Raw genomic sequence first — 25,328 nt, 5'->3', positions numbered from 1 at the left:
TTTATCGTTCAACCTCTTTTATGAAACCAAAAGAACAAGCACATTCTAATAAAAGTTAAAAAATTAGTTTCACTAATAAGAATTCTAAATAAACCTGTAATAATTTTTAATTTAAAAGGCAGCTTGTAACAACATATTGTGGAATATTTCTTTCACCTCTCTAATATCTGAGGATGGCTGTAGCTATACATTTCTATTTCATTATGTAACAAGCCTAAAATAACCGTGACTTCAGTCTCTCATTTTTCCATTGCTTCAGATTCAGGAAAATTGATCCACATTACTGTTTATATTGTTTCATTAATAAACCTCAGCGTGGTTGTATTTTTATCAGAATGAAAAGGAACTTAATCACATTTAGGCTAATGCTCTATGTGAATGGAATAAAGGCCCACCTGAATTCTTCTGAATTAAACACTGCTATTATTCAGAGCTAGAAATCTTCTCTTTTTTTTTTTTTTTTTTTTTTTTTTAAGTAACTCTTTAATTAAAAAGGGGCTTTAAACCACTTATTTCTGAATAAGAGTGCCCACTGAGTGCTTTGGTTTCACTTACCTCATTTGATTTTTCAGCTGAATTTATTTTCTTGAATTTTCCCCCAAAGGATAAGACATTTGTTTGACTTAAAATCTTCTTGGTATAGGTGTAAGCAGGTACTGCTATCTGGGAATTTATATCGTAATCTAGGCAATTCTTATGTTTTCCTTAGTACTACTTAGGGGTCAATTTGTTTTAGATTTCATTTTCCAGTCTATAATTTTTTTAATATTATCTGTGTGCTTCTATTTAAAAATTTGTTTTAGAAGTAATTTATTCAAAGTATTGAATTTTTGATCCTAAATAATTGTTTTAGGAATAAAAAACTGCGAAAACTGAAATGAAACTTACAAACAACACCTGTTCTCAATTTTTATCAAATCTGTGTTCTGCATTTCTCTGGCAGCTTTACTGTAAGGCTCCAATTGCTTGCTTTATGAATGCTGAACACCTTAATACTACACAGGATAGTAGCTAAGGTGTCACTGTGATTTGCGTCGATGTACGGGCACCTCTGTGGTCCAGCACTTCTTTGTTAATGCTTGTGTCTCAAATATTTGATCTAGAGTGTTTGCTGTCTTTTTGCCAGTCTGTTGTTAATAGTAATTCTGGAACAGTTTATGGGATAAATGGCAGTACCTTTGGCAGTAAATGTCACTGCAGTTTTCAGATTCTTTTTGCTAATCTGATTCTGTGTATCAGATTGTTGGTCAGCTCATATGCTAGTTATTGTTTTATGGGTTTTGATCACATGGTAGTTATCATTTTGAGGTTTTCCACAATGCTTTTTGTTGTTTCTAGAGATTTCATTACTGAAGAATCCCAAAATATGTTTAAAGTTTGTGAGTAGTTTTGTCTGGGTTCTGGTCGGTTTGAAAGAGCACTGTTAGTTTTCAGGTGAAGACTGAGGTTAAATGAGAGCACCTCTTTTTCAAAACTTCAGGATTTCAGGAATTTTTCTTTTCTTGATTTGTTTTACTCTTCTTTAATAAACTTCTAGATCAATTGGGTAGATTTATCTCTCTGCACTGAAATCCTGCAAAAAAGCTACTGCTGAGAAGCAGCTGTTGTATTTAACTATTTGTTGGCTTGCTTTAATTAAAAATATTTTCATTGTAATTTGTGAAATACATGCATATTTGGGAACTGAAAACATAACCTGACAATACATCCTCAGTGTTTTAGAACATCTTAAGCAAGCTGAAGATTTTCTTACTTAATCTGTTCTTTAGTATATCTGTCAAATATTTTCTTTCTGTTAGGACCTCATTTCAATCTTCTGGAAAATATTCTTTTTTAGATATGCATTATAGAAGTCCAAATAAAATTCTGTTGCTATTTTTGTATTTTGAAGCCGCATGCAAGGCAGAAGTGTGCTATTTTTTCCCCTAGTATTTTTAAGTTTTTAAGCAAACATAAAAATGTAGTGATGATATTGAAATCAAAATAAGGTGATTCTGATATAATAAATGATATGACTTATGTTTATTATTATTATGTTTATTATTAGAGTTGAATTTTGCATGATCATGGATTAAGTATTTTCATAACTTTTTGCAATAAAGGTTCTGTTTTTCTGGATTTGCAGGTTCAACAGGTATTCAGGGTTTGGGGCAACTTTTTGTTTGCTGCTGTTTTTTATATCATTCCCAATATCTTCCTAGCCTATTAATGTTAAAGCCAGTCATTATTTCTTGCTCATTTCTTTTCTTGCTTTTTAAAATTTCCTTCTATTTAAGGAATACCCATGTTGATCTCGGGTACAAAACAATCTCTTGAAAACCCATTTCTGTGGGCACTGAAAAGGAAACTAATCTATGCATGCACTGGAGAAGCAGTGATGATTTAATCAGTCACTTATCCTGAGGAATCATTTGTTGTTGGAAAAGTGGGATGCTGAGAATTTTGTCATTACGGGTTACAAAGAGGACTCATGAACCAGAACAAGTGTAGACAGGAGCATGCTGAAGCCACATGTTTTGGCAATTTAAATAGCAAAACCATTGCAAGGTCCTGCAGAAATTTTGCACAACAGACAAATAGAAATAAATAAAATAAAGAATGAGCTAAATAAAATAAATTTTATTTATGGAATAATTGAATAGAATGAGCTAAATAAATAAAAATAAAGAATGAGTTATTTTTTAAAAAACTGTCCTCATATGCACACTGGCCTGCCATGAACATAAACAGAGAAGTAATTATTTACAGATGCACAGATTAGTTCTTCTTATTTCAAGACCAAAAAATTCCCTCTTATATGCATCAATAACTTTTCATTAATGTACGTAACTATTCACATACTGAATATAGGAGGGTGGAAGCATTTTGTTTGTGTGAGTACTTCTATTGAAAAATCTGTAAATATGAGGAAAATTATTCTGGATGTCAACCGGATGCTACTCAAGGGGCTGTAAGTAGAATGGTGACTTGGTAACTAATCAGCAGCATTACAAATAATAATACTGTGGCTGCAGAACTACAATATTGTAAGTATGCTACAAAATTATATGAGAAATTGGAACTGTAGGTTTGGTTTCATTATGCTGTCTTAAGTTGTCACAGTACATGTAGTTACTTAGGAAGGGAGAAGACTAAGGCTTGGAGAGTGGAGATACTTGCTTTCTTCTTTCTGAGGAACTTGGTAAGGTAACTATTTTTTTTAACTAATTGCTTTTACATGTTCTAAATACTTATCTCTTTTTAATATAGATCTCCAGCACAATCCAGTGGGTCTTCTCCAAAACCTCTTAGACAACGTGTTCAGAAATCTATGGATGAAAAAAAAATGAAGGTACTGTGTAGAAATTGCTATGCAACTATAGATGCACTGAAGTAATAATGCTAAAATGAAAACAACAGTGTTAAAATTCTCAAATACTTGGCTGAAATGTATCCCACAGCTAAAGAAATGTAATTGTGATTAATTTTTGGTAATTGGCCTAACTCGAACATATGAGTGGAAATATGAGTGTAATATGTTGTAATATGAGTGGAAATATCTCAAACTCCAGAAGAGAAAGGCTTTAAACTTAAAAGTACTTCCTAATCAAGATCTCTTAATGGAGCCATACTGACTTAATCTATATCTCTTCATTTAACCATCAACGTATTTCAGGACTATAGAAGCTATGTGAAAACAGAGATAAAACTGAACACAGGCACCTGATTTCAGTTCTGATAACGTCAGCATTCTAAAAGTGTAATAATGACTTTTTCATTGCATTTTTTTAGCGTTGTTTTTATTTGTAACATTCTGAGGGCTTTTCCATAACATTGCTTTGTGAACAATAAAATGAAGATGCTAGTGTTTGCTATTTTGTAGATGAAATGGAACATTACAAGAGTATGTTTGTATTGGGAGTGGCATTATTCAAAAGAACGATTTCAATGTTTCTGAAAACTGCAGTCTTCCAGTGTACTGCATTTTACATTGACAATTTTGAGGAAAAAAGACCAACTTGGATGTTGGGACTGTGGAAAGAGGCAGAGCTTTTATCTTTCATAGCATTTCAACAGAGAACTAAATAAAAGTAGTGACTTAATGTTTTTACAAACTTAGCCCTGACAACAGGTGAAAACGCAAATGTAATTAGTATATAAGGAAGAAAACAGGGGTGTGTTAAGCCAGAATTAGTTCTAGAACAGCACAATGAAAAATACCTTTCTGCCACTGGATATGAGGGGAATTTTAACATATTACATGTTTGAGAAGTAGAAAATAATTAAAAGGAAGTAATGAAAAGCACTGTCAGTATTTCAAGCATGTGTTTTAAATATACTCCAACTTCATTCTGAGTGCTTTTTTTGGAATGAGGGTGGGGTGGATGATGGTCATTTTGGATACATGCACTAATTATGTGAAATTTAGCTTAAAACTCGTAGGCAAATTACAAAAGATTGAAACTGATAAAGGATCTTCATTATATTAATTTTACAATAAACAGTATATTTAAATTGCAGCTTTACTCATCAAATAGCAAAAATGTGGTATGCTGTCTGCATAATACATTGAAATAGATGGTTTTCTTATCTAAATAGAGGTTTTGTAATTGGATTCATGAACAGCTGTGTTCAGTATCAGAGTACAAAAATTATTATCTAAAAGTAATTACCTGTCACATTTGAGACCTTTAATGGAAACTTACAAGGTTTTTGACAGAAAGTATCAAAAATATGAATCTTGAGACTGATTCATATTATGAAACTATTTTAACATTTTTGGAAATACTTTTTTGCTAATCAAAAATACTAGATTAGCTACCATAATTTCTATGCAAATAGTAGTTCTTTCAGAGGTCTCTGAATAATTGAATAAGTTCTACTTCAGAAGCAGGAATTGCATGCAAAGGTTCATCATGACACTCTCCTGTGCTGCTTTTGTAGGGCCTGACTCTAATAAGGGTTCTGTGACTTCTATGATCCTTGTTAATACAATACAAGAATCTGACTTTTTTCTGTAGGACTCATGTCCTAGTCTTGCTTCACCATGATTGATGAAATAGAATGTACCTGTAGCAAAATAGAATGAAACATCTAATGTTTTCAGGCAATGATTTTTGAGGTCTTTCAGTCAACTTCTCGAACGAATTGAGGATGACTATATTGAAATATAAATGACCTTTTGTCTTATGAAAACCAAAATTTAAAGAGAATAAGCAACAGGTCTAAAGTCTGTGGTTCGCACTTCTAAACTTTCTTTGGCATCTTAGAAGACTGTAAAGCTTTCTTATAGTGTTATCTGTTGTAGATTAAAGCTGTGATGGTGGACTCTTCCTTTACTTTAGCAATATGGATGGTAACGCGATTAAAATGTTAAACTGAATGGCTGCTTGGGGCTACACAACTCATATCTTAGAGCAACATTGAGGCTGCTAGACTGCCTCTAGTAATCACAATCAGTCTTCTTCATGGCTTTTTTCCAGTGTATCCTATTGTACCAGAGAGACAAAGTACAGCATGGAACTGAGGCCAAATATCTCAAGATGTTTTTCCATTTAAAAAAATGAAAATAAAAATCATGCAGTTCAGAGTATAAATGTTCCTCAATTATGCATCAGCAGAGATTCCTCTTACTCAGGATAAGACGTTTGAGTGTTTCACATTATGTTTGCAATTGCCTTCTGTGTATCAGCCAAACATTGCCATCTAAACTACACTATATTCCTGTGAAGTCTGAAATTATTCTTCTGGTATTCCTATGTTCACTTTAGTCTTGCTTTTCCTTCCAGTCAACTAAAATTGCTGTTGCCAAACAACTAATGACTTTTCTAACTAAAAACCCAATAGTTCTCTGCCATTCACTTTTGATGTCCTTCCTCTCACGTAAAATCCTGCTTTCTTTCTTGAAACATTCATCTTTCATTTTGTCTTTTTCTAGTTTTCTTTCTACCTTTCTAACAATTTCTACAGATTTTCCTTTGCATGTTTCTACTCCTTCCTTTTCTTACTTTTTCTATGAAGACTTTATAGGGCCCTGTCTTTCTCTTCTCTTTCTGTACTTTCTTTGTAGATGAATACATCTACAAACAGAAGTTCAGCTATCATCTTTATGAACAGTTCACAGATCTATGTCTGACCTACGTGTCCCTTCTGTCAAAACTGACATCTTTTCTTACTTCTATACCATCCTGTGAATATCCAGCTGCTGATCTTGAGGTGGTATGTCTATCTTTCCTGGTATATTTAACATTGAGGACTGTATCCTACCTGTTACTTTTTCACTCCATAACACCTCTGGAATATATTCTTCTCTATCCATATGTCCACTTAACTATAAGTTATTAAATGTTCATTTTGCTTTTTGATGTGCTGCCATGTATTTTTCTTGGACTTGATAGTTGCTGCTTTGGCTTATCTTTCTTCACTAAGATTGCTGTACAAATAGTTGTTATCAAAGTGATTAGACACTAGATGCCATTCTTCTGTTTGCATCTCAATCTATTTAAGTTGTAGTACATAAGCTACTTGTTTTAACCTATCCCAATCCATTGATTATTTCTGATTTGCTGCTTTGAGATATGTCTTTGCTTACATTCAGCCTGCAATACCAGTCTTCATTGTTCATTTGTTAATTTTCAGACTAGCTCTTTCAGCTGTCTGTTTTATACCATTTCTTATGGCTGAAGAGATTTCCTATAGGTATGGTATCTGCAGAACTCATTATCCTCCTTTAAAACCTTTTTCAGTATGTTTAAATCAACCTCTCCCCAAAACTTAGCAGTGCTTTGTGTTGAGATGGATGCCCATTACAATGACTGATTTCACTTTCTTTCTCTGTGAATCCATATATTTCTTGTCTTGGATTGTAATGTCTCTTGGTAGAAATAAATTTTGTTCAGTCTTTACTGTGTAGCACACAGCACAATGAATTCCTTGTCCGTGACCATAGATCTCAAGTGCTGTAGTAATATTTATCACCTTCTTACACTGAATATCAGTCTTCGTTATTATTTCATACAACCACACTGAAATGTGTACAGGTTGCTTGTAAAATTCACAGTTGTAAATTTTTTGATGCATGATGCACTCATTTTAACAATCGACTCAGAAGAGATACCAGACATTTGTTTTTTGAATAAGACAATAGCAATATGGTGTTTCTTCTCAATGTCAATGATTCTTCTGAGAAGTTTCTTATGCAGTAGGTATGATGGAAGCATTAGTTCCATAAAATTGTCCTGAGGACCTTTTTACCATGCTGCCTCTGATAGGTGGTTAGATGGTTAGTACAAATTCATGATCTCTCATTAGAACTGGTCCCATAAAAGTCTCCCTTTTCCGTGATATTTGAGAGGGGAATTAAAACACAGTAGTGACGATTAGTTTGGTTGTATGCTGAGTCCCATCGAGACATATGTGTTCAATACAGAAACTTAGGAAAAATCCAGCAAGTGAAAGGAGAAACACTTCTTTAAATTAAAAAAAAAAAAAAAAAAAAAAAAAAAAAAAAGAAAGAAAGAGAGAGGAAAAAAAAAAATCATTATGTCCTTTCTTTCCTTAAAAGGAACTGATCTCTCAACTTCTGCAGAATTATGTGGAGGAGTGCAGATTGATAATATTTAGACCTAGGGCATAGCATCATGCATATGCATTTAGTATCTAAAAATATGGAGAGTGGATGAAATATACAGGTAGCTATGAACTGGAATTGGTGTTTAAAAATAAAATAAATCTGTGGGTATTTCCATTGTGCCAAAATAAATTCCTGGCAACAGTGAAAGACAAAGAAATATTTTTGTTTTTCAATCCTCATGAAATACTGGAAGAGATGCAGAAAGATCACCTAACTATAACCGCATTTGTTAGGAGGCAAAGCTGTTGCTCTTATCCCTTGAGGAGAAAGAAGTCTGGGGAACTAGCATGTTGCATTTTTTCATTCCCTCCAGCAAAGCAGGTAAGAGTAATAATAAGAAAGTCAATCTTCCTTTGAGAGACAATTCAGAGTTTCAAGTTTGTTATCTATTGTTTAATTGAAGTGTCTTCTGGTGAATGGTATTTTGTGGAAGGAGTCTTTCATTCAGAAAGGTCTATAGACCATCTACTGAATTGTCTCTCGTTGTCAGTTGTCCTTATCGCTCCTTTCTGCTTTATAAAAATATGTAGAAAGTTTAATTGGACAGGAGAGAGGTATTTTATCTAAAAAGGGTAAATCCAACCTTACGTCTGCTTCTTTGAATCATACTTCCATTTATCTGAAATGGGTAGATACTCTATTGTTTGACTACTTATTTTGTTGATTTCAATGGGGTTATGTAAATCCTGCTTATTGGTGAGAGAGGGGAATGGAAGAGCTGTTACAATCACCTGCTTTGTTTAGGTTGAAGAGCAACTTAAGAGAAAAAAAATGTTGCTTAATAAGATTTTCATCTTCTGCACCAGAAAAGATTAGTTAGACTTTCAAGTTGTAGGTGAAATACTCTTCATGAACTAATGGGATTAGATGAAACCGAGAACTTTAGGAGTTAAGAAGGAAGGAACAAAAGCTATCAGGCTGTAAGCATGCAATATATGAGAGAGTAACAGATCTTTTTTGTAAACTTAGGACTGTTTTGGCCTTTTGATACATTGTTTTAGAAATCCTGCTGCATTGTTAACACATTTACCCTGAAACAGCTGCAAGGACTTTCAGTAGTTTGGCATGTTTTTTTCCTTAATGTAACTGGAGACAACCTTTCCTATATGAGGCACTATTTCCCTCCAACTGGGAACATAACTGTAGTTTTAGTTTTAAAAAGAATTTGTGGCTTAAGAACTCTAACAAATCTTGGCATGCTTGAAGTTCATTGTAATTTTACTGTGTATAGAAATCCTTCCAAGGAAAAAGCTCCACAAAGCAAAAAATCCCTGTCTGCCTTTCTCATGTGACTTGTTCATGCCTATGTAAAATGACTTAATACCTAGCTTCATGCACTGCTGTTATTTTTCATTGCTTAGTTGTCTAAATGCTGTTACTTGAGAGAATTGTTTTGCCTATTTGTGATTCCAGTACAAATAAACTGTGACTTGGACAACTATCAACAGGAAGTTATCAAGAGTTTTCTGTATGCCCACTATAATTGTGAGCAGAAAATTCATAGTAATAGAGAAAACAATCTTCCTCAGGTCTCATCTATTGTATCAAGAAATATTTATTTCTAAGTGGAATACAATTATGGAGAACACTAATCAGACTAGTAGTTTCAATGTGTATGGAGTATGCAAAAAATTAGTATCTGGAGGAGAGAGGGGGAGGGGAGGAAAAGGTTATGTTCGGCATAAAATCTGAAGAAAGACATTAATATTAGCGTCAGTTGATAAACCACACTTGTGTAGAAAGTACCATTTTTGTTTCTGCAAGACCCCTAAACTACTTTGCTAGGCTCCGTAGCTGTGACTTTTGAGTACTTTAGAAACCCAATAATGAGGTGATTTGAGGCTAAATGTTCTCAAAACAGTAGTCGGTTAATTTAGGATAGCAAAAATCTGGTACAACATCATGCTAAAAAAAATTTGATAGTTTCAGTACAATAAAAACTTGCTATTACCTGAGCTATTCAAGACATTTTTCATGTTTGAATAACATGATGCCTTGGTTTGGCAATGATACTTACCATTTATTTTGTTACTCTCCCTTTGCAATCCCTTCCCTTTTTCAACTTTCTCTTTCAACTTACCTTTAATATTTTTCTTCTAAACGGACAAGGGTAAGGGTGGAAAAGAGACATTTTCTCTTTTTATCTCTTTTCCTCTTCCAAATAGTACTCTAAATGTTTGGCTAGAAAATAAAAACATGTGTTTGTTGTTACTGATGTAGGTTTTCAAATTCTATTATGCCATTCCAGTGTATAAAAACCCAAATCTCAACATTCTTGGTGACTAAATATTGGCAGTACTGTCTGTATGCAGATGCTGGAAGGAGATCTGGAATAGATTATCAACTAACTTTTAGAAATAAATAGAGCATGCACCATTAATATTTCATATAAAAGTGAATGTTTTATATTGGCATCTTGAACAACTGAAAAACTTCTCTAGATATAGAAGTCAAGGTGGGAAAATGTCCTGCTTTATCTACTCATTAGGACTACTAATTTACCTAAATGCTCTGAAACTCTGTCTTAAATTCTATCATACTTTCTTCCAGCTGAACAGCGATAACCGCGAACCCTTTTTTCTGAAATACAGCAGAGTTTCTTTCTTTGTACAGGGATAATAACAACATCCCACTTGCTTGTGAAGAGGAGAGGGGATAGTAAGTCTGAGTTCATTGCACACCATTTGTGTGCAACTATTTGATTACGAAATTGAGCTCCCAACATCCTTTTGCTCTCTCAGAGGTGTGGGTCATTGGGCTGGTGCCCTCAAAGCAGTGGATTTCAGTGAATTTAATGTTAAAGAATTCTAATTTCTAAGAGCTATTTCAAACTGTTGATGGGCTTCATTATGTGTGCTTCAGTCAAGTTTTAAGTTGCTCTTTTTTTCTTTTTTCTTAAAAATTCCAGTGAAGCTCTACTTTTTAATTCAGTGCTAGACTTCTTGTGCTCTTTTGTTCTGCCTGCAGGCTATTAAAATTTATTTATTGCTACCTCACTCAATGTAATACAGTTGTTTTTACTAGTAAATATACATTCCTAGACTAGTTGGGAAGTTTGACTGCTTCAACAAATTTAGTCTTGCACTCTTTATTTATATATACCCTCTAGATTAGTACTAGCATCAGCTGAAACAGTCATATTTGGTAGAGCTTTGTATACTGTTTGCAAATGACCAAATAGTATGTGATGCAATACAGAGTGGAGTTTTGAGGCATATTTCAAGCTTCAGTGAAGTTGAAACAGACAGATGGGTTTGTGCTGCAAGTTTTTCAGTGTTTGGGCTTGACTTCTGTCCTTTGACTCCACATATTCTAATCCCTGCAAACTGAATCAGTGAAGTGTCAGATGGGAGTGGTGAAGAGAAATCCTGATGTCCCAAAGAATAACTGGATTTATTGTTGTTTATAAAATGGTAACTATCGGGGTTTCTTGCTCAAGTCTGGTGTTCTTTGTGCTGTGTTTATTATAGCTTCATCAACTCAGCACAAATTGTAGCTTATTTGCCTCTCACAATATGAATATGTGATAGAATTCTGTGCAAGTTATTGTTGCGTAATTTTTGATGTGTGTCATTTGCTGAACAATAATTAGAATTGAGGGAATTTTAAAGGATTAAGATGGAGTGTTTAAGAAACATAGCAAATACAGGAAAATATTTTTCATTAGTATTGCAGTAACCTTAAGCTTAAAGAAAATGTAAGGCCCTTATATTGATAGAATTGTAGAATGGTTTGGGTTAGAAGGGACCTTGAAGATCATCTAGTTCCAACCCCCCTGCCGTGGGCAGGGACACCTTCCACTAGACCGGGTTGCTCAAAGCCCCATCCAGCCTGGCCTTGAACACTTCCAGGGATGGGGCAGCCACAACCTCTCAGGGCAACCTGTTCCACTGCCGCACCACCCTCACAGTGAAGAACATCTTCCTTACATCTAATCTAAGTCTATCCTCTTTTAGTGTAAAGCCATTACCCCTTGTCCTGTCACTACCTGTCCATGTAAAAAGCCCCTCTCTGGCTTTCCTGTAGGCCCCCTTTAGGCACTGGAAGGCAGCAGTAAGGTCTCCCTGGAGCCTTCTCTTCTCCAGGCTGAACAACCCCAACTCTTTCAGCTTGTCGTCTTAGGAGAGGTGCTCCAGCCCTCTGATCACCTTCGTGGCCTTCCTCTGGACCTGCTCTAACGGGTCCATGTCTTTCTTGTAGAGGGGACTCCAGAGCTGAATGCAGTACTGCAGGTGGGGTCTCACCAGAGGGGAGCAGAGGGGCAGAACCCCCTCCCTTGACCTGCTGGTCACACTTCTTGTGATGCAGCTAACAATACTGAATATTGTATTTGTACAATTCTGAATATTGTAATTGTACAGTAGGATGTTGATTAAGTTTTAACTAGATTAGAGTTGCATTTTTAATTATTTCAAATTCTTAAGCTTATTCTGGTTATAGCTTCTCTATCCATCAAAACACTTTCTGAAAAGAGTATAATGACATACACTTAATGACTTGGTGATCTAAGGCATAAACTTGAAGCACACAAAACCTTGTAAATGTCTGTGTATATAGTCTTACCTTATGGTAAATGTTTTAAGTACAGAGTAGACTAACACTTAAAAAAGATTAGAATTGTTGAGAGTCAGGCTGTCTAGTTCTTCCTGTTAAATTTGCCTTTCTTGTTCAGGCTGTTATCTGGCACGGAGAAATTGCACTTTGGGAGTGATGGACAAGTGGGAAAATTGGGTCTTTTTAATTCTTGAAGGGAATACTGAGTTTAAAGTAAAACTATATATGTACAGACATATTAAGTCAGAAAGAAGAACTAAATAAGTTCTGTAAATAAGTGTGATTTCTTTTTTTATTATTTTTTTTTCTTTTCCCCAAAAAGACTAGGTGTGTTCACCTGGACAACTGCAGTATCATGAAGAGATACTTAGATTGCATCTCAATGATAAAAAGCTAGAGTCTGTTAGCTTATATGCATGCAAACAGTATCTGATGAAAGTGGTATAAATGGTGACTCAATTTTGTGGATGAAGCCCCCTGTGAAAGGAGGTTTCTGGGAACATTTTCTTTCTTTCTGTCTAAATCTGAGATTTTTGAGTTGAAAGAAAAATATATATACAGGGGTCAAACCTGAAATGTAAGATTTAAACATGCATGTGTTAAGAGAAGTAGACTTGCATAATGCAAACTTTTTAATCAATGCAAACCTGTTATTTGACAGATCATTCCTGTTATCTATATTTATGACTACATTTCTTTTGTGACGATTTCTTGCCCTTTCTTTTTCCTGATATTTGTACTGTAGCAGCTGTTCAGCTCAGATTTATTTGAATTCACCTGTGCTGTTATAATAGAATTATTAGCTAAAAATCCTAATATATTGTAATTATCTGCTCTGTGCTATACTTTTCAACATATCTCAGTATAATCCAGTAGACTTTCAAATGGGAGTGAGGGCAGAATTTGTCTTGCAGAGTCTGTAGTGTTTGTGATAAACTGGCCAGAATCTACAAAGCTTGACCCTGAAATTCTAAGCTGATGTGAAGCTGTAACTTAAATGTAAACTGAGGAAGTTTAATGTGTAACCACTGATTCCATTAAATATGGATATATTGAATATATTGAAAAATTTTATTTAATTTTTTGTAGTTGAGCCAAATATTTTGATTTACCTGTGCTATGAGACTAGGTTCCCAGCTTTCAAGACTAGGAGGTGGAGATGAGCATGCAGAACCAGATAGTGGTCTTCAATACTGTAGATTTCTGGCAGCTTATGCTATATGGGTATGTTATGACAAATGTGGAACTAGACATTGGCATTCAATGAGGAAATGGCTTTATTTTGTGAGTAAAAGGGAAATCTGAAATTTGCCAAAGACAGACCTGAAATAATACTTTATATTCCAGTTTTAGGTATAAGTATATTGAAGTTTCATTTATATTATCTATCATTCCTTTTCAGTGTTGCTATTATGCTTTCCTCTATGTATAAATTGGTTAAGTGGTGAGACTCTAATCCTATACTTGGCATTTATGAGCTGACATCTCAAAGATGATGACCTGTAGAAGTATGATAATTGACTGTAGTAGCTATGACAGCTACTCAAAATGGTAGAGTCTGCAGTCTTTTGATAAAAAGAGGGGGCTAACTTTGACAGAATGTCTTAGGTTGAAGCTTTAAAGGTTAATGTGTAACTTTCTGAAAGAGATGAAAAAAGATTTTAAAATTATTTTAGGACTTTAATAGAATAATTTATTAGTATTCTTGAAATTTATTAGTATTCTTTACACTTTGTAAATGAATACTTCATAAATATTTTTTATGTGACCATACTCATTTTTCTGGTATTTTACGTGATCTAAAAGCTTTCAAGACAGAAGAATGGGGAAACTTATTATTTTACTAGTCTTGCAGGTGTTGTCTTTTACTTTTGTAAATAATTAAATAAATAATTAAAGCTAATACCAGATTGCTCTTTGCAGATGAAGCAATCTTCAATCAATTCTCAGTTTGCCTGTACATATAAAAATGAGTTGAGTGAAATAAAAGGTCAGCACTTCCTCAGCAGTAGCCAAATCCCAACCTGCATACATCCTGCACAAAAGCAACATTTAAAAGCTGGATATCTCACAGGTAAGCTGTAGTAGGACTGAATAAATATATGTGATAGCTAATATTTCAAATGTTACCAATCAAAGTTTTAGTAAAACTCAACTATAAATAAGATTTCAAGAAAAAACCAGACGTGTCTCGTTGCTCTGTGTATGCTATGATCAGTTAAATGTCTTTGCATTAAATTTGTAATGCTAATGCTTTGAAAATATAAACCTGAAAAATATGTATTGATGCTATCTTGAGGTAAAAAAATTGAGACATTTTACATACATTACGTAATGTTTCTTATTTTACAACAGCAAGCTAAGTGAAATTTGTGGTTTTGACATTAAAAAAAGGGGAAAATTTGTTTTACTCCACCATAAACCATATCATATATATAATATCTAGACCCTTCAAGCATCTTTTCCAATATCTTAAAGCTATAAATCCACTTTCCTATTACGTGTTTTTGAGCAATGTCATTTTAAACTGGCAGTACGCTTATGAACACATAGCAAATGTAACTGCAATGACCAGCATAGTTTTGTTTTACTGATACAGCACTAGTTTTGATTTAAAAAAATCACATGACAGTCCTCTGATAGAAAAAGGGTGAATAATCCCAGGTAACTTTTTATTTCTTCACATATGTTTTTGATATTCTTACATGACAGAAGGTATGGATTCATGTCTCGATGTACCGGTGCTTGGAACTATTTCTGAAAATGTTCACCAGACTAGAAGTTTTACAGAAATGGGAAAGCTGAGTTGTCAGCCAAGAAACAAGAACTCCAAGAATGAACAGATGGATTTGAATAATGACAAAGTAATCTGTGATAAGGAAAGTGAACCATCTTTGCAAAAAAATGCTAAAAGACCTAAGACTTCAAACAGCTCTCAGAAGGAATTGGACAGCAAAATTGGTGGAAAAAGAAAACACAGCAAAACTACAAGCAAGAATAAGTTGATTGCTGGTCAGGCAAAATTAACTCACTTTTTTCGACTATAAGGTTTTGTTTTGACATACATCGTACATTGACTGGTTCAGAAGTTGTAAAATTTTGTGAGAAAAGGGTGAAATTCATTAATTGCTTCCTTTCATACTCAAATAAGTTGAAGTAGCTTGTGTGTAATATTAGACAAATACTTACAAGTCTGGATTATGCAGAAGTCTTTTATTTTTTTTATAACAATACATTGTTAGTAATTACAGCAATGTTCTTTTTTGCTAATGAATTATGTTTCCCTCTACAAAGCGATGGGAAAGTATTTTTGTATGCATGTGTATAGCCACACTAAAACACAGTAACTTCAAATTACATTAAATTCATAGTAAAATCTTTAATCTTCAAAGAAGGTGGTGTGGATCAGTAGTTTTCAGACTTGCCAACAAGGTCGATAGACTCTTCCCAGCATACACCTGAGCACTACAGCAAAAAAGAATCTTGAAAGTTTAAATCATCAGAGAACTAGACTTCTTTATGGCCTCTGGAAATATTAATTCAACAAATTTAACAAACACTTCTTCCCCTGTGCACTGAATTACAATAGACATCGAGTTTCTAAATGAACCTTTATGAAATTGCTATATAGACATTGCATTATACTTTACCAGAATTAAATAATTTTTGTGTAAAAATGAAAATATACTTACTGTCAAAATCTCTTCTTCCTATAGGGAATTTAGCTGAATTTTCTTCATCTGCAGTCTCTCTTTCCTGTATTGAGTCAATATTTTGAATTTCAGTGTCAGCTGGAAAAGCCATGGCTCCCTTCAGTGCAAGATAAGGTAGCTGCTTTCTACCTAAGTTGGTTGGCATAACATGATTTAAGAAATCATGTCTGGAACCTGTGTCCTGTTTTAAGGGAAAACAAGACTAGCAGTTTATCTTTATTTAAAGTCATTTGTGTTCACTTTTTATAGTTGACTTTTTACACTTTATACTTAGCAGTGCAAGTATTTTATCTTTCAAGATGATATTTTAAAAGCAATGACCTGCATTATATCTTGGGCTGAAATGGTTTTATGGTAAAGAACATGATAAAATAATGAGTCTTATATTTGGTGAAGTTAATAACCTGTTGCTGCATATAGGGACATGCTTAATCAAGCATAAATATAGGCTTTTTTCCCCACAAGTTTTGGCTACATATAGTTCTGTAAAAATCAGATTTCTTTTATTCAACTGTCCAAGTTACACATTTAAAATCTTGGAATTAGATACTTACAGATGAAGATTGATTCTTTACTATAGTATGCTAAACTGATAGTTTTGCATATTCACCAGGTTATTGCTTTAAATTATTGTACTTGTTTTCTTATTGGCTATAAAGAGAATTTCCATTTTACAATTAAGCCAAAACATAAAACTGAAGACTCACCAAAAACTTTATTTTTCTGTCATCATCTTTGTCCAAAACACCGCTGTCTTCAGTCTCATAATGCTTCAGCAAAGGTATAGCTCCTCTGTTTGCAGTTCTAGCTCCATATTGAAGAGTTTTTCCTAGATTTAATGCGGTTAGCAGCATATCTTCATCTTCTACCTTTTGCAGAGATTTTGAAACTGAGAGTAGAAAACCTTGAGAAAAAAGAGAGAGAGAGAGAATTAACATGTATGCTGAGATACACATTCTTAGTTACTTAATGCTTGCATAGAAGTTAAGCAGTTTTCAAATTTTAAGAAAGCTTTTCCAGTTGTAAATTAATATGTTCTCCATCTGTGCCCACTTTATATATTTTACAGATTGAGTGGAAACTACTTCAGTGGATGATGAGTTCACTCTTTTAAAATGACTCATATTAAGAAGTAACCTTTTCTATAATCCTTCTAATCCTGTCTGTTGTTCAGAACTACTTAAACATTTCTTTAGCATGGATAATTTGTTTCTTTGTATGTTTTTAGAACAGCACAGATTAGTTCCTTTTGATGGATCAGTATAACAAAGTTCACAAAAAAAAGTGATGTCCATTTGTGTTGTTTATAAAGCTTTATCCTCCAGTTAAGGCAATTTAAGAAAAGGAACTAATCTACATAAGTAAGCAGGACTGTTGTAAAGGTGTGATCTATCATAGTTTTTGATCAAAACTGATTCACTAAAGAGTTGAAAAGCCTGAAATTTAACAATATCTTAGACTGCTGCTGTGTTAGAGCTGAAATCATTAATTTGTGTTTCGATGTCCATTAAGTCAGGTTACATTATCCAGAGCTCATGTCTAGAAATCTTTATTAATACCCAAGTAATTATATCTGTCTGCATTTTCTTTCTGAAAATGGACCTTTCCCAGCTACAAATATAATATAGTTAGATATGCTTGCTAAGAATGTAGAAAGGAAAGTAAACTTCAGTTTTTCATTTAAAAAGTCTTTGAAGTCTACCTATTACCCTGTGGAAGGAAATGTAGGAGTTTCTGCATAACTTTTTTTTTTTTTTTACCTTATCTGGAAAGCAAATGGGGCCAGCTCAAATTTAGCTAAAATTATCTTTTAATGTCAGTGATACAAACCACCTGTTCAGTGGCTGTGTGCCTCTTAGTTGGTACCCAACTCTTGAATTCATGTTTGTTTTAACCTTTAGGTTAGGGCAGGGAAGCAAACATCCTGCTAGTCAAGGCAAACCACTAGAAAACGGACCAAGCAGAAAGAGTACTGGTTCCCCCTTGGTTTCCTCCCTCACTTCCAGTTTTGCTTTTCCTGCTTTTTCTCTGTATTGTCATACACTAGGAACACAATATAAATTTTTATTAGCAAAAGTGATTTCTTAGAGTGGTTCTCTCCCTCCCTCCCTCCCTCCCTCCCTCCCTCTCTCTCTCTCTTTTTTTTTTTTTTTTTTTTTTTGCTACTGATGTTCTGATGGTCTTCACTAGTACCTACCACTGATGTTGTGCAAAGGAGAAAGTAAGATTGGTATTTAATAGTCTAGACAAGTCTACAGCACATCAGTGGAACTCACAGATAGCAAGTATACATTTTGTCTTTGTAACTCTTACAAGAAGTCCAAGGAGGAAATATGAGTGCTGCTAAGAGGTGTTGCATAGTCTTAGGGAAGTACGGAAAGAATAAGAGTGATTCCTGCTGAAAACAGACAATGATACAACACTAATCCACAGAATGAGGATGTTATGTAGAAGAACTGACTAGTGTTGTTGGAACTGTGGTATTTTTAATCACTGTTCTCTGCTAAACTTCCTGGAAAAGCAGACTGCCTTGCCAAAGTAACTTCTTGGTAAGAAGTTTCATGGGAAAATATATCCCGCTGGACTAAGAAGATTTTGACTAAGAGACGTTTTGGGTATACCCACTTTTCCCCAAATGAGAAAAGTGCATTTAATCCTTTCTGGGCAGAGCATCTCTGACAAATAGAATTATTGCTTCTCATTCTTTTAATTTCCTTGCTGTAGAGCCTGTACTTGCCTCTGGGCAATCAAAGTGGTTTCTTTTCTTTGACTTTAATTGCCTGGCTACAGAGGAGACAAATTTGGAAGTCAATCATATATGGTTTTATACTTCTCATCCAACCTCCCTTTGCTAATTTGTATTCTTCCCTCACATTCAGTATTTGTACAGTTTTGTTCAATTAATGAAGCAAAAGCCGTGTATGCTCTGTAATGGTACTTTTCATTTAGCTCAGCCTAGGCAGAACAGGAGTGCTTTGGAGCTGCCGTTGGCAGCAAACCTTTCTCTTTATATGTTGGTATATGAATTAAGAGTTGAGGAACAATCTATCCACCCAGTAATTGTGTGTGTAGCAAGAGCTTCTGCTTATCTGAAGCTATGGTACCTGCAGGTATGCAGCGTATATCACATATGGCTTGCTTTCAAATGCTTCTCTTTCATTTAATACACAGCACAGTTAAAATAAGAACAACTGACCTAGATCAATTGGAAAGTCCATCTACAATGTCTATTTAGTTTTCTACTGTGTCTACAAGCTGATGTCTATGGAAGAGTATAAGATCAGGGCAAACTTATGGTACTCCTCCCAGTATCCTCTAGTGCTTCTTGAACTGGCTGTTAATTTTTAAGGATTGTTGAAGATCTGAGGTAGTTCTAGTGATAATTAGTAGAACCTCCTAATTAGACTGCTAAGAAATCAATAACTTCAGTGACTTTTCTGCCAGTTCAGAGCAGTAGATAGCATTTGTACACCTGCACATTTGCAGTGCACCATGTACATCTCTTCATAATGCCTCTGGGAATCCTAAGACTCTGCATTTTTTCCTTTTCATCTTGAAACTTTAAATTTTAGTAAAAATGTAAAATGTTTTCATATACCAGCTTCTATGTTTTATCATTGTTTATCAAACTGTCTTTTTATTTTTATAGTAAATAATAACTTAGTGCTGCTTACAGAGCAGTAACAATTATTTTGAGAAACTCTTCTTGCTCCCGCATTGTGTTGTGTAACAATGAAATATGAACTCTTAACATCTGAAATCTGATGTGGTATATGTGAGTAAATAAAATCTACATGATAATATGCCTGGAGTTTGTGTCATACTCATTTTGAATTCTTCTAGGAATGGGTTATGAAACAATTGTAATAGTTTTATTTGATCATGTAACTACTGTATTTGCCATGTACAAGTGTTTGAGCCTAATGCCTAGTATTGACTGAACACTAAATAAAACAGGTGTATATTATATAAAGCCAATTTTTTTTTTTTTTACTATTATCAGAACTGGAAAAACTTTTCAATGCAAGAGAAAGTATTTAAGTGACCTTAACAAATTATTTTACTGAATCTTAAAATAGCACAAAAATACCTGGTCAATGTTAATTTGCCCAGTAGCATACTACTTCTGATTTTAAAAGATGGTGGAGGCTTTTTTGTTTTGTTTTGTTTTTTTAGTTTGGATCTTGTAAATTTTATACAAACAGCTGTATTTTAGTCCTTTTTGAGTGCAGATGGAAGATATTTGTCCTTTGAACCAAGAGCCACACATACTGAGACTTTGGAAGACTGATTTAAAACCAAACCCAAACTCTTCATAGTGTTCTTGTTCATTTGTGCGATCCTCTAGTAGCAGAGAAGGAAATACAGACTTTCTTATTCCTACAGGATGTAGAAGCATGGAGTTATGTGCATGAGACATGTATTTCCAGGGTGCTTAAAACATTTGGCTAGTTTTGAGTAACAACATAGCATTTTCTTACCTTGATATATAACTGAATATATTAGATTTTTTTTTTAATTAGAAAAAAGAAATTTGTGGCATTTATTTTATTAAGAGATCCATTTTGGCGATAGAGTTAACAGGATATATTGTGCATTGTGTCAGAGATTTAGGTGAATCTGTTTTAATTTCTCGGGCGTAGGGTTTTTTTGTTTGTTTGTTTGTTTGTTTGTTTTTTCCCCTGATCCTTTTTCTTGTGACCTTGGACAGAGTAAAAATAATAGACTGGTGGTATTAATTGATTTGTGCGTTTTGTTTACCAGTGATACAGACGGAGGTAAAAAAATTTCAGAAAATATTTATTTGCTTAAGAACTGCAGTTCCTTCTTAAGCCTTGAAGAGGAATCCTAGATTTTCTGTACTGGTTTTGGGCTAACCAGTTGTTTTGCTTCAAACTAGAATGTAAATGGAATCTAGCAAGTGCATTTGACAAGAAGCTGGCTACAGCTGGTCAGTAGGTAGTAATGAGGTTATGAGTTGTATCTGAAATCCCAACCCCTTTTTGGGTATTAATTGTACCACTTATATTTACCCATACATTTGCTCATTTTGGACACAGAGCCTGGAACTTTCTCTTGAAGGTGGACACTCTTTCTTTTGAGTGACCTTAGCACCTCATTATATAGACTACCTTAAATACCTAACATAAGTGTTTTAGTTCCAAACCCCTCCCACCCCTTATCCAACAAGCAGATGTTAAAGTGGAGATTCCCTGTGCTATTAATGGAAATAACTTCTGATCAGTTCATAGGACATAACAGAGGTAATTAGCACACTTCATTACTGACTGTAGGAAGTTAAGACCCTTGCCTAGCACCGATTCATTGTTCCTCCCTGCTGAATTGGTAGTCACCTAGAATCAACAAGTTGATTTAGCGTGAATTAGGCACTATGCTGCTTATAACAGGACAGATCTGGACTTGTGAAGGAGCACAGCTCTGAATATTTGGAGAACTTAGTCATCTTCTGTTTATGTGGCAGGAGAATGTACAAGGAAAGGGTGGGGATGAATCCCTGCAAACTAGGTGACTTTTACTGAATTTCTGCCCAAGATCCAGAATAGCCATTTCAGTCCTCTGTTGAATTATAGTCTATGTATTTCTAGAATGAAATGTTGCATTTGTTTGTGTCCTGCTTTTGGCTGGGACAGAGTTAATTTTCTTTCTAGTAGCTGGTATAGTGTTATGTTTTGGGTTCAGTACCAGAAGAATGTTGATAACACACTGATGTTTTCAGTTGTTGCTAAGCAGTGTTCAGACTAAGTCAAGGAGTTTTCAGCTTCTCATGCCCAGCCAGCAAGAAGGCTGGAGGGGCACAAGGAGTTGGGAGGGGACACAGCCAGGACAGCTGACCCAAAGTGGCCAAAGGGGTATTTCATACCATGTGATGTCATGCCCAGTATATAAACTGGGGGGAGTTGGCTGGTGGGGCAGATCGCTGCTCGGGAACTAACTGGGCATCAGTCATCGAGTGGTGAGCTATTGCATTGTGCATCACTTGTTTTGTGTATTCCAGTCCTTTTATTAGTATTGTCATTTTATTATTGTTGTTATTATCATTATTAATTTCTTCCTTCCTGTTCTATTAAACTGTTCTTATCTCAACCCACGAGTTTTACCTTTTTCCTTCTGATTCTCTCCCCCACCCCACTGGGTGGAGGGGAAGTGAGTGAGCGGCTGCATGGGGCTTAGTTGCTGGCTGGGGTTGATCCATGACAGCTTGTGTTACAAATAAATTTCACAGTTGGGAAAGCTTTAAAATATTTTCTGCTGGCTGTTATTTTGAAAGGAATTTCAGAATTTCATTTGAAGGAACTGCATAGCAACGTACATATTTCTTAAGGAATTGTACAGCAGAAGAACAGAGTAATGCATGCATAGTTCCTTCAAGCAAAAGATAACAATAGGTGTATTGGTCATTGTGTCCGTCCTTTCTTAGGATTCTTCCTACTGAATAAAATGATCTGGTCTTGTGGAAATAATTTGCCAATACACTATGCTTAAAATTAATTGAACTGTTCTTTTCACTGTTTAAAAACAAGCAAAAATCCCCTGAAACCAATACCCCCTCCTAACAACTAAGTTTCTTATTCCAAAAGACCTTTTGCAAAACAGTCCATATGTAACTCTATTAAGGAATTCGCAATTAATCAGTAAAGTGGAAAGAGGAAGGAAGATTCCTCAAACAATGTTAGCTTCTTAATGAAGAAAAAACAGTGGTGTTGGCGAACATGCTGTATAAAAGCTAGACTACTAGGCAAAAACTGAATAGCAGAATTATAAATATTGACCTATTGATTACAGCAGTTTCAAAAAAATTTTTACCTGCTGTTAGATTCAAGATAAATCTGTAAGCAGAGAAGCTTATAAGTATCATAATAAAAGGAATAGCTTTGGACTTCAGAGTATAGATGAAAACCTTATGTCATGTTTTAAGCTTTATTAACCTCAGTCTGCCTTTAGAAGGCTTTGCTATGTCTGCCGGAATGCCTGGCCTTTGCTCATGTCTTTTTAGACTATTTGGTTTCTCTTCAGTCAACTCTACCTCATCAAACAAACTCTATTTTTGTGGTGGGTTGACCCTGGCTGGACAGAAGGTGCCCATCAAAGCTGCCCTATCACTCCCCTCCTCAGCTGAACAGGTGAGAGAAGTTGTAATGAAAGGCTTGTGGGTCAAGATAAGGACAGAGATTGATCACTCGCCAATTACCATCATGGGCAAAACAGACTCAAATTGGGGAAAATTAATTTATTACCAATCAAATCAGAGTAGGATAATGAGAAATAAAACCAAATCTTAAAACACTTTCCCCCTGCCCCTCCCTTCTTCCCAGGCTTAACTTTACTCCTGATTTTCTCTACCTCCCCTCCAGCGGTGCAGGGGGACGGGGAATGGGGGTTGGGGTCAGTTCATCACACGTTGTCTCTGCTGCTCCTTCCTCCTCAGGGGGAGGACTTCTCACTCTTCCCCTGCTCCAGCGTGGGGTCCCTCCCACGGGAGACAGTCCTCCACAAACTGCTCCAATGGGGGTCCCTTCCCATGGGCTGCAGTCCTTCAGGCACAGCCTGCTCCAGCATGGGTCCCCCACAGGGTGACAAGTCCTGCCAGCAAACCTGCTCCAGCGTGGCCTCCTCTCCACAGGTCTACAGGTCCCACCAGGAGCCTGCTCCAGTGTGGGGTCCTCCCCAGGCTGCAGGTGGATATCTGCTCCACTGTGGACCTCCCTGGGCTGCAGGGGGACAGCCTGCCTCACCGTGGTCTTCCCCACGGGCTGCAGGGGAATCTCTGCTCCGGCACCTGGAGCACCTCCTCCCCCTCCTTCTTCACTGACCTGGGGGTCTGCAGGGCTGTTTCTCTTACATGTTCTCTGTCCTCTCTCTGGCTGCAGTTTCTGTGCCCCAGCAACTTTTTTCCCTTCTTAAATCTTTTATCCCAGAGGCGCTACCACTATCGCTGATGGGCTCGACCTTGGCCAGCGGTGGGTCCATCTTGGAGCTGGCTGGTATTGGCTCTGTTGGACATGGGGGAAGCTTCCAGCAGCTTCTCACAGAAGCCACCCCTGTAGCCACCCTGCTACCAAAACCTTGCCACGCAAGGCCAATACAGTTTTATACGTCCATCTTTGCACTTATATTCATATTCTGTAAAAAGAGTTTGAATTGGTCTGTTTTGATGTAAAATTCTGCATTTCTGAGAGAAGTCCCTAGTGCACAAAATTATTGTGGATGAGCCACAGTCCATTTTTTGAAACCAACCAAACAACAGGAACTTCCTTATAAGAATATTAAAGAGGCTAAGAAAGACTGGGCCCCTTTTCTTTGTAGGCAGATGAGAGGATTTCAGCCAAGAAAAAATACAGGAAAAACCAGGATGTGCAACTGCAGTGTTTTGAACTTCGTCTGAGTATAGGATACCTGGCAAAGGCCATGAACCTGGCTATCCAGTGCAAGTCTGCTAGAATTCCTGTGATTTCTACTCTTCACCATTACTGTTCATACGGTTTTGATAGTGCTGAGGTGAGCCATTTGCTTTGTGTAACTGACACTGAGGCAGGAGAATTTCTTTAGAAATATTGCCTCTTGAAAGTGCTGGACCAATGTTGCTGGATCCATTAGTGGATCAAGCCCTTTAAAGGGCAGTGAATACTGTTGCTGATACACAATGATCGTAAGACTGACCGTGGCTTGCATTTGAGAGGAGCAGCAGTTCTTCTATTTGCAACTTTGTATGAAAGAAGTCTGGGTAAGGTAAAGGAATGTTATTATCAATATCGTCACAGGTCTGATCCATCAATTCTACTGAAGGTGTACTTGTGTTCCTCACACATCAGTACAGATTCTTTTAGTGAGCTGAATTCTTTGAGTCTGTTTGCATGATGAGAGTTGACGTACTGCTCACATGGGACAATAATGCATCCAATGAATGAATCCAACTCTACCACAATTCCTTTCACAGACCAGGCGTGCAGTAAATCAGCACTACATTAAAATCCAAACAATTGCTTGTTTGTTACCTGATTTTTTTAATCAACAATGTTAATTTAGTTCTTCTTTACATTTCATTCCCTTTTAAAAAGATTTGCATCTTCATCTGAGTTGTTTCTACTAATGTTTTGTTCTTATGACAGAGTATAAGCCTCAAGTTTCAAGAATCTTGTTTCTTGTGAAGCAATAACATTGCGTTATGAGTCCACAAAGTATTTTTACACTGCTTTGGATGTGTGGTACATTCTTGAGACATGCTATTTTGTAAGTAATTCTCAAAATGAACACAAAGGCCAGAGGTGTTTACAAGAAGCTGTGATGCCTAAAGAGAACACAGAAATACTCTAGTATACTTTTCATGTGGCAAGCTGAGTCACATACCTAAGGCGTGGGTCTGGATTTCTCCTCCTGGGTCCTAGCACGAGGAATCAGATGTCTTTTCATTCTGTTATTGTGAAGTGAAA

At 35.7% G+C, this 25,328-nt stretch overlaps 2 protein-coding genes across 2 annotated transcripts in view; one reads left to right on the top strand and one right to left on the bottom strand.

Moving 5' to 3' along the window:
- Positions 1-15,213, top strand: part of LOC115352799 (PARP1 binding protein) — a 54,331-nt gene extending 39,118 nt beyond the window's left edge. The window contains exons 9-11 of the mRNA XM_030041437.2: positions 3,250-3,331; positions 14,090-14,240; positions 14,879-15,213. Of these exons, the coding sequence (XP_029897297.1) occupies positions 3,250-3,331; positions 14,090-14,240; positions 14,879-15,213 (568 nt within the window). The remainder of the gene's footprint in view (positions 1-3,249; positions 3,332-14,089; positions 14,241-14,878) is intronic.
- Positions 15,214-15,366: 153 nt separating this feature from the next.
- Positions 15,367-17,069, bottom strand: PMCH (pro-melanin concentrating hormone). The gene is made up of 3 exons (XM_030041439.2): positions 16,587-17,069; positions 15,859-16,060; positions 15,367-15,631 (listed from the first exon to the last, which is right to left on the bottom strand). The coding sequence occupies exons 1-3, from the start codon at positions 16,833-16,835 to the stop codon at positions 15,582-15,584; spliced, it is 501 nt and encodes a 166-aa protein (XP_029897299.1). The 5' UTR covers positions 16,836-17,069; the 3' UTR covers positions 15,367-15,581.
- Between the last annotated feature and the right edge of the window lie 8,259 nt (positions 17,070-25,328).

The sequence above is a fragment of the Aquila chrysaetos genome, chromosome 17 (assembly GCF_900496995.4).
Source record: "Aquila chrysaetos chrysaetos chromosome 17, bAquChr1.4, whole genome shotgun sequence".
NCBI lineage: Eukaryota > Metazoa > Chordata > Aves > Accipitriformes > Accipitridae > Aquila > Aquila chrysaetos.
The sequence above is the reverse complement of the archived record's forward strand: the minus strand, read 5'-3'. Positions and strand labels throughout refer to the sequence as shown.

Excerpts from the sequence above, each read along its gene's own strand:
- PMCH (XM_030041439.2), bottom strand. The coding sequence starts at position 16,835 with ATGTGTATCTCAGCATACATGTTAATTCTCTCTCTCTCTCTTTTTTCT. Across the intron at positions 16,061-16,586 it reads ACAGAAAAATAAAGTTTTTG|GACACAGGTTCCAGACATGA; the intron begins GTGAGTCTTCAG and ends CCCTTAAAACAG. Across the intron at positions 15,632-15,858 it reads AGGAAGAAGAGATTTTGACA|TGCTCAGGTGTATGCTGGGA; the intron begins GTAAGTATATTT and ends TTTTTGCTGTAG.